General features: G+C 40.9%; 1 protein-coding gene across 1 annotated transcript; it reads right to left on the bottom strand.

Moving 5' to 3' along the window:
* Positions 1-2,274: 2,274 nt before the first annotated feature.
* On the bottom strand, positions 2,275-6,459 carry LOC121531622 (potassium voltage-gated channel subfamily A member 1-like). The gene has a single exon (XM_041836939.2). It carries the CDS (start codon positions 6,240-6,242, stop codon positions 4,764-4,766), a length of 1,479 nt encoding a protein of 492 aa, XP_041692873.1. The 5' UTR covers positions 6,243-6,459; the 3' UTR covers positions 2,275-4,763.
* Between the last annotated feature and the right edge of the window lie 3,484 nt (positions 6,460-9,943).

Raw genomic sequence — 9,943 nt, 5'->3', positions numbered from 1 at the left:
GAAACCACAAATGGTAAAAACGTATAATTTACCTGATGGTCAGCTAGCTACTGTATATTGTAGAGATACTTTTTAAACCCACCTCAGCCATAAACCCACCTCAACCACTCCAGTACCCCTGCAGATTGAATAAGGTACTGGCAGTGACCTGTATATACTTGAATTATCTTGTTTCTGTAACTCACATCATAGTTCTTGTGTGGTTTTTATTTAAATGTTTTATTCTGTTTGTATCTACTGTATATATTATCATCACTGCGTTGTTGGGAAATAGCTCTCAAGGTGAGAATTCCACTGTACTGTTTTACACCTGTTGTATCTTGTCCAAGTGGCGAATAAACGTTGACGCTTGAAACTTGAGATACGTTTGCTGTGAATAACCACTTTGTATTGGTTGTATTTGGGAGATGATGTGTCTGTTCTTAACACTTGATCACATTCTCTTGGTTAGAAGCCCTGAAAATCCCTGACACAGAAGTAACAAATGTCAACTTCACTGACATATTTAACTGATATGTCAACTGAAGTGACATCTAGGAAGGCTCTCAGATGGACAGACACCAGGCCTGTAGCAGACAGACGCATTCTAAGTATGCAGCAATTCAATATAAAATAAAATCAAAAGAAGCACAGCCAATAACAACTAGCAACTAGATTCACAGAATCAAAAAAGGCCTCTTCCCTAAACAATGTGTACCATAGCCTGCTTTGCCAGCTCTATGTTAGTCCACTAATACCCTTTTCACACTATCGTGCAAGACCCGAAAGGAAATATGGTACAGTACTTCTCATCCAAGTGACATACAGGCCTACAGTCATAAGGGTAAATTAATCTTTAGCAATGTTGATGTGTGGTGTCATAACATCTGTTGTGTGTGTAATCCCTCAACTTCAGTGTCACAAACATTTCTAGGAGTGATACCAGTATCATGCCTTCATTCTAAATCATCTTGTCATTTCATATTGCTTATGACAGCCAAAAATGTTGCTTAAACAACAAAACAGCATTCACAAAGCATCCGTAAGCTTTGCTCAGAGCTGGAAGACACAATGATGAAATACATGTAGCTATTGAGAAAATTGAACTAGCAAAGACTGTGGAGCATTTTATAATGTGCTCATAATGCCCGGGGTGAAATTCCAATATGCCAAAAAAATCTACTTAAGAATCCCTGGTTACTTTTATTGTCCTTCTGTGACAGATACACACAAAAATATAATTACTAGAATGGACATTCTCATCAATGAAGTGTGGCACACTTTTCAGGCATTCACAGATATAATTGCCCAGGATATTTCTATGATTTAATAGTAGCAAACCTGCATTACTTCTCAACAACTGTCACACCAAAGAATCCAAACCTTTACCCTGCACCTTAGAGACTGCTGCCCTAAGTACACTAATGTTCAAAAGTTTGGGGTCACTTAGAAATGTCCTTGTTTTCGAAACATAATCCTTTTTTTTTCTCCATTTAAAAGAACATAAATTGATCCGAAATACAGTGTAGACATTGTTAATGTTGAAAATGGCTATTGTAGCTGGAAATAGCTGATTTTTTAAAATGGAATATCTACATAGGTGTACAGAGGCCCATTATCAGCAACCATCAGTCCTGTGTTCCAATGGCACGTTGTGTTTGCTAATCCAAGTTTATAATTTTAAAAGGCTAATTGATCATTAGAAAACCCTTTTGCAATTATGTTAGTACAGTTGAAAACTGTTGTGCTGATTAAAGAAGCAATAAAACTGGCCTTCTTGAGACTAGTTGAGTATCTGGAGCATCAGCAATTGTGGGTTCGATTACAGGCTCAAAATAGCCAGAAACAAATAACTTTCTTCTGAAACTCGTCAGTCTATTCTTGTTCTGAGAAATGAAGGCTATTCTATGCAAGACATTTTGGGGATTTGAGTGTATTGTTTTGTATTGTTAGGTATTACTGCGCTGTTGGAGCTAGAAACATAAACATTTCGCTGCACCTGCGATAACATTTGCTAAATATGTGTACGTGACCAATAACATTTGATTTGATTTGAAACCAAACCACTTGTATCAACATGTTTTTAGAGAATCAGTCAGTCTATATCATTATGTTCTAGTCTACTCTGCTACTACAGAGATGTAGGATCTTGATTTGATCTAGTTTTCTGCTGCAGGAAAATAATACTGCAACAACAGGAAATGTGAATTATAATTAATTAATGAAAAAATGTTGTGGGGGTTGATACATTTTATGTTAGGGCAAATCAAGTCTGACATTTTTAAGTGGAAATTACAAACTTTAGAAGCCTTTTTAAACCTTGAATACACTACAAGTTTACATGTCCTAATGTGCAGGAAAATTATCATCAACAAAAGAGTGATCAAAGTATGATCCTACATCTGTATAGAAATGTGTGTTTTCTTTTCTTTTTTTGATTGTGCATAGCTTGGAAGGAAAAGGGGGATAGGGTTAAGGATGGTAGAGTATGTCCTAAGTGCTTCTAAGAATTCAGCATTTGGTTCTGTATTCATAAAGAGTCTCAGAGTAGGAGTACAGCTCTAGGATCAGATTAGCCTTTTAGATCAGAATGAATAAGATTACATGGAGATCCGCGCTCCTACTCTGAGGCGCTTTATAAATACAGGCCCTGATGACCACAGCCTACACCAGTGAAAGGAAGAAGTAAGCTCTGCAAAGCATCAAAGTAGCCTGCTTTGCAGCTCTGCCTTTGGCTAGGAGTCTGGCTTGCAGTTCTGCAGTGAGTTCTGCAGTAACCTCACTGAGGTAGACACACAAGACTTATGGCACATAAATCAATAGTAACAATGCAACGCAAAGCAAATGCAAAGCAAATGGATATTCCCTTGGGGTTTGAAGTGGTGTATAGGTGGAGACGCATAAAGCACCAGAGGATGGTTGGTTCCAGGAAGAGCATAAGTGCATCGTGAGGACAGAAATGTTGAGTTGTTCTAGAATCTTGTTCTAGAATCTTGGATCAATTCAACCGTGGGTCATGTCGGTAGTGGACTTCCATGGTCGTTTTCACCGAACATTCTCTCACTGTATTAATAATCATCATCATTATCCACATCAACAACAGCATTAATAACAGCATAGTGCTGAAACAAGATCTTCTGCACCAGATCAGTTCAACTTGTCATGGATTTCCATTGTAGGCTTCATACACAGAGGCACTTTCACTGAGCCTGTTGCATGGTGAGAGGGGTAAAGGCACTAGCAACTAATGTACTAAATAATCATTTGCAATATCTATTATACAATCGCTAATTTCAGTAAAATTATAGTTATTTGTATTGTTTTGTTTGTGAAAACAAACAAACATGTCCCTAAATTTAGTGGTGAAATGGAAGACATGACTCATAATATGTTCACTTTTTCTTTGTTCAAAGAAGGTCCATGCACTGCACTAATGAAGTAATACTGTAACTTACTTGGTGCGTATTTATGAGAATATGCATTTTGATAATAGGTATTTATTCTGCTTCTTTGATCGACAACGTTTCAAGTCTGAACCCCCGAGTTGGGTTTGGATATACTGTATTTTGTCACATTTCAGAAACGTTTCAGGGATTTTTTTTAATTACCCACGTTTCGTTTCCGTGACAGTATGAGACAATGTTCAGTGTCTGTAATTGCAACAAAGCTGAATACTGACGTCATGCATTAGATATACTAGGATACACAGTACCTAGTCGATAGGCCGTAATGCAGGTTGCTTTTTCTCATGCTATGATCTTAGTTTAGTTACTGTTTCCCTTAAGATTTTTAACATTCACTCCCTAGACACTTCTAAACAATTAGCATTTTCAAATGAAAAACTGTTTGAAACCAGTGCTGCACTCTCAGTGAAACCAAATGATAAAGGGGGGGGGGTCGAATGAAGGCGTAGGGGGATGCAAAAATCCAAAACATAAATATATTTTTAGCATTATTATGAGGTTATGTCTCATCATCACGCATGCCAATATCAACATGTATGGGGAGTTTCTAAACATGCTCATGTGAAGCTCTTTTGTTATATCATTGTGCTGTCTTGCATTTAAAGGGATAAAATCCCATTGAATCATTTGGTGATTTCATAATTACAGCATCTTACTGCTGGAAAATAGCAGCATTGCGGATGTCCGTATCCTAGATCATCATCCTCATCATCATCCAAACCAGGAGATCAGTGATCAGTCTTTTTCCTAGGTGCTTTGCTGGATAGTAAATCCTTTGATGACAGAGGGGTAGAGGAGTAGCCTCGTCTGACTTCAGGCTAGGCGTCGGTCGATCAGAACACTGTCTGACTGCTACAGATGCTGATTTGAGAAATTATCTGATGCATTTTCTCCTTGATGCATTGTGCAACTTGCTGAAATGTTGTTATCTGTAATCCATGCATAACATTTTAATTACGACACCTGGCTTCGTCTGATAAAGACAGATATGTCCTCGTGAGTGCTGTTGGTTAGTGTTCCTCCAAGGACGCCCGCGTATGCTTGTGCGTGTTAAATATACGTTTGTTTGTTTTTTCTTTTTCAATACTTATTTAAAGGATCATTTTAGATTAATGAATTACTCTATCTATATGTTATATTCTCTAGTAACAGCTTAATTTTAATTTTTCCCCCTGTAATAATTACTTTCAAATTGCTGAGCATGGTTGTTTTTGTAATGCTAGAGCGCTTATAGGAGGCGAATGAAGCTTTCGAAACTGATGGTCTAGTGAAGTCAACATGTGGCGGCATCATCTAAATCCCATGGTTTCTAATTCGATTCTACACATCCGTCAGCAGCTTGCTTTTATTTACACAGTTTTGGTTGGCTATAGTGCAATTGCCAGTTCTGAGGTTTGCCTCTCTAAAGTTGTCGATGCTATTATTTATATCTCCATCAATCTCCATGTACTCTGATTTGCTGACAGTGGACGAGCTACGGCGACTAGAGTTGCTTTCACTAATGTTTGGTTCACTAACGTTTAAGAGTTGGGCCTGCTCCTCTCCCTCGGTCTCCCTATGGTAGAAGTAGTTGAAGTTTGACACAATGACAGGCACTGGGAGCGCAATCGTCAACACACCAGCTATGGCGCAAAGGGAGCCCACTATCTTACCCCCTATAGTGACAGGCACCATGTCCCCATAGCCCACAGTTGTCATAGATACCACGGCCCACCAAAAGGCTTCTGGGATGCTGCCGAAGTACGACCCTTTCTCCTCGGCCTCTGCGAAGTACACCGCGCTGGAGAACAGGATGACTCCAATGAAGAGGAAGAAGATCAGCAATCCGAGCTCACGCATACTGGCCTTGAGGGTCTGTCCCAGGATCTGCAATCCTTTGGAGTGTCGTGACAGCTTGAAGATTCTAAACACTCTGACCAGACGGATCACCCTGAGGATGGCCAGAGATGTTGCCTGCTCCCCCATGCCCTCGTCCTGGTCTTCGGGGTCCTCAGCCAGCTCCGTGCCCAGTGTGATGAAGTAAGGGATGATGGCCACTATATCGATGATGTTCATCATGTTTTTGGAGAAGACCGCCTTGCTTGGACACGCGAAAAAACGCACTATCAACTCAAACGAGAACCAGATAATGCAAAGAGTTTCAATAATGAAGAAGGGGTCGGTTAGGATGTTTGGTTTGTAGTAAAAAGTATGGTTCCCTACAGTCTTAAACCGACCCTTAGGGTCTTCTTTCAAGTCAGGTAAAGTCTCTAAACAAAATATGACTATAGAAATCAGAATTACCATTACAGATACTATAGCAATCCCTCTGGCTGGACCCGAGCTCTCTGGGTGCTCAAAAAGCAGCCAGATCTGACGCTGGAACTCCTTTTCAGGTAAAGGACGTTCTTCCTCCCTGACGAAGCCCTCATCCTCACGGAATTTCTCCATGGCATCCACTCCCAACTCATAAAACTTTATCTCTTCCGAGAACATATCCAATGGGACGTTGACGGGCCTTCTCAGCCTACCCCCAGACTGGTAATAGTACAGGATGGCATCGAAACTGGGACGGTTTCTATCAAAGAAATACTCGTTTCTCAGGTGGTCAAAGTAGCGCATCCTCTTCTTGGGGTTGCCTAGCAATGTCTCGGGGAACTGGGAGAGAGTTTTGAGCTGAGTCTCGAACCGCATCCCCGCTATGTTGATGACCACCCTCTCACAGCAGTCGTGGTCTTCGTGGTCGAGGGGGTACGCGTCCTGCGGGTGCCCCGGCACCGCCACGGTCTCGTCCATGTTATCTCCTGCCACTACGGTCATCTTGTAGCTCGAATTCGGGCGCTCTGTTGCAGCAGGAGTTGTGGAATTCCGGTTGTCCGGTTAATCTGATTGAACAGGCGGCATTCAGGTTTTGGCAGGGTACAATTTCCTTCTCCACTCTTCTTCTTCTCCCCCTATTTCTTGTTCTAGTCCCCAGATAGAGGGGTAGCTTGCTTTGCCTCAGTGCGGCTCCACTGCGGTTCTGGCTGACTCGACCATTGCTGCTCTCCGCTGCATCTGCTGCTGCTGATGCCTCTGTCATCAGTCATAGAAAAAAAAGAGAAAATAATGGATCTAAGGAGCAGTGGAGATATATGCTGGCTCAGCGATTTCTGCCATTTATTTATTTATTTAGCCTCTCTCGGCTACATTTCCTGTCTGTTTATTTATCAGCGTTTAAAGGGGCAAACTACATTGTTTTATCGGTGATAAGCTAAACATAAAGCAATCGACTATGCATATTATAATTGACAGGGTAAATGTAATATAATTGCACCACTTTATATGCATGTTTTGTCGCATAACACTGTTTGAAACTTGCCTCGCGCAAATAAGGAAGTGTTAAATGCAATAAAAGTAATATAGAAAACAACATCAATGTAGCCTTACTGTCACAGTCTGAATGGCCTAGTAGTAATAGATAACAATAGCCTTGGAAGTATTCCCCCCTAACCCTCAAATTACAGACAGACAGAGTGCACCAATTTCAAGGCTTACCTCAGGATGATCGTGAAGGAATCCTGAAGGAATGCGTCTTGTCCGCGACTAAGCACAGTCATTCAACGCTAGGACAGCCAGGACATCCGGAGAGTTGTTGTCATGTGTTAATACATTAACACTTTACGTTGAACCCCACCGCAACACATTGGAGCTTTCCTCTGTGCAGAGTGAGATCGACCTGGTGGGCTAACACACTCAAGACATCACTGTCTGAGCCGTTCGTATCGGATAACTTAAATGACTTATTTGTCTACATCTTGATCCTGTCGCCTCTTCTTGACATTCGATGTAAAATCACGCTGGAGTCAGAGGAGAAACGTGAAGATGGAAAAACAGAAAAACTAAATGTAAGCCGCAACGTCTGTAGCCGGTTGTGCGGTAGGGGTACTTCGGATTGAACTGCTTATACCGCAGGATAAATTCTTATTCTGCAATTCAGGGGGGAGATACATTAAGGGGCAGTAAGCGAACCCTTGCCATTTTCAGACATTACCGCATCAGCAAAATTGTCCTGTTACGAGTAGCCTAGACAAGATGACGGACATTCTGGGATGTGTTTTACCTCGAGCAGGCACACTGTTAAGAGGGGATGGAGACTGGAGGTGCTTAAATAGAGGGAGGAATCGATTATGTGAGGAGAGAATCATTTCTTAATAATGGTTCAGCATATTGTTGTTAGGTATTTCACATGCAAGGAGAGTGGAGGTGGAGAGGGTGTGTAGAGAGAGAGAGAGAGAGAGAGAGAGAGAGAGAGAGAGAGAGAGAGAGAGAGAGAGAGAGAGAGAGAGAGAGAGAGAGAGAGAGAGAGAGAGAGAGAGAGAGAGAGAGAGAGAAGCGGGGTTCGACGCAATGCAGACCGGCTATACTAAAGCATCCTGCCACGAGTTCTCTCTACACCACAAAAGCAACAGCATTGTGTGTGCCAGCATTGGCGCAATATCTGCTCTTCTGAAGGAAGGGTTATGAGCCAGCCAGTACCTTAATAATTATTTCCCAACCACTCAACAATGGTCCTAATGATAAGCTACAGATAAATTGATATGTTATAACTTAAACTACAGTAATTCATTCATACAGTTTTCATGTTTCTCTCTCAACTTCGCAGTTGTTCATACTCTCCTCAGCTAAATTCTGTGAGTGGCCACTGACCGGAAAGACAATTTCAGCACCATGGACAGCGGTCGCGAGCAGCGCGTTTCCGAACAGAGCGCGCTCGATTATGATACTGACCACCAATGTTCTGTTGTTGTTGTTACTGTCAATCTAATCAATCGGACGAATTGAAAACAGGCATGTTAAGATAAATCTGAGTCAAGTTGCAGTGAGTTCATTCAAATACTTTTTTTTTAGATGGGCTGCGTGAGTGAATGTTAGGAGTTGTCTGATCATATATAAGCAAATAACTAACTTTTTCGCGTCATCCTCGAGGTTGTTATGCAACTGTCTTTTGTTGTGTGTCTTTAAAAATTGATCTAATTGACATATCAAATTCTAAAAATATAATTGATAGACATTAAGGAAAACATCAATTGGAGTGAGCTCGAATATCATTAATAAGAAATCGTTCATATTCCCAACCCTCCCTCTCTGCACAACACATCTCCATAACACACTCTCCATGATATTACCTAATCAATTGCATAGTATTACATGATCAGACACATGCATAATACATTGTATTACAGCTTATCTTGTGGTTGTTATGAAGCACAAAGTGCACATCTGAGAACAGCATTACTCTACGTGACACATGAGAATCGAACTGTGAGCAATTGCAGGGATCGAGCCCACTCACTCTAAAGCTCAGCTATCTAGGTACTGTTGTGCTAAACACTCCAAATCCATTAGTAATGTTACAGAGCGGGAAGCCAACTTAAAGGTGTTCCTTTATACTACTCCCCATCCTCAGGATCTCTCTCTCGCTCTATCTCTCAATTTAATTCAATGGGCTTTAATGGCATGGGAAACATATGTTTGTTTACATTGCCAAAACAAGTGAAATAGATAATAAACAAGAGTGAAATAAACAATATAAAATTAACAGTAAAGATTACACTCACAAAAGTTCCAAATAAATAAAGACATTTCAAATGTCATATTATGTCTATATACAGTGTTGTAACAATGTGCAAATAGTTAAAGTACAAAAGGGAAAACAAATAAACGTAAACATGGGTTGTATTTACAATGGTGTTTGTTCTTCACTGGTTGTCCTTTTTTTGTGACAACAGGTCACAAATATTGCTGCTGTGATGGCACACTGTGGTATTTCACCCAATAGATATGGGAGTTTATCAAAATTGGATTTGTTTTCAAATTATTTGTTGGTCTGTGTATTCTGAGGGAAATATGTGTCTCTAATATGGTCATACATTTGTCAAGAGGTTAGGAAGTGCAGCTCAGTTTCCACCTCATTTTGTGGGCAGTGTGCACATAGCCTGTCTTCTTTGAGAGCCAGGTCTGCCTACAGCGGCCTCTCTCAATAGCAAGGCTATGCTCACTGAGTCTGTACATAGTCAAAGCTTTCCTTGATTTTGGGTCAGTCACAGTGGTCAGGTATTCTGCCACTGTGTACTCTCTGTTTAGGGCAAAATAGCATTCTAGTTTGCTCTGTTTTTTTGTTAAATCTTTCCAATGTGTCAAGTAATTATTTTTTGTTTTCTCATGATTTAGTTGGGTCTAATTGTGTTGCTGTCCTGGGGCTCTGTGCCCCAGGACCAGCTTACTTAGGAGACTCTTCTCCAGGTTCATATCTCTGTAGGTGATGGCTTTGTTATGGAAGGTTTGTGAATCGCTTCCTTTTAGGTGGTTGTATCTTCAATGCCCTTGCTGATGGAAGGAGGTTTTCACTCAAAATCTCACGATACATGGCCCCATTCATTCTTTCCTTTACACGGATCAGTCGTCCTGGTCCCTTTGCAGAAAAACAGCCCCAAAGCATGATGTTTCCACCCCCATGCTTCACAGTAGGTATGGTGTTC

Source organism: Coregonus clupeaformis, chromosome 19 (genome assembly GCF_020615455.1).
Source record: "Coregonus clupeaformis isolate EN_2021a chromosome 19, ASM2061545v1, whole genome shotgun sequence".
In the NCBI taxonomy this organism is placed as follows: Eukaryota; Metazoa; Chordata; class Actinopteri; order Salmoniformes; family Salmonidae; genus Coregonus; species Coregonus clupeaformis.
This window is presented reverse-complemented; position numbering and strand designations above follow the sequence as displayed.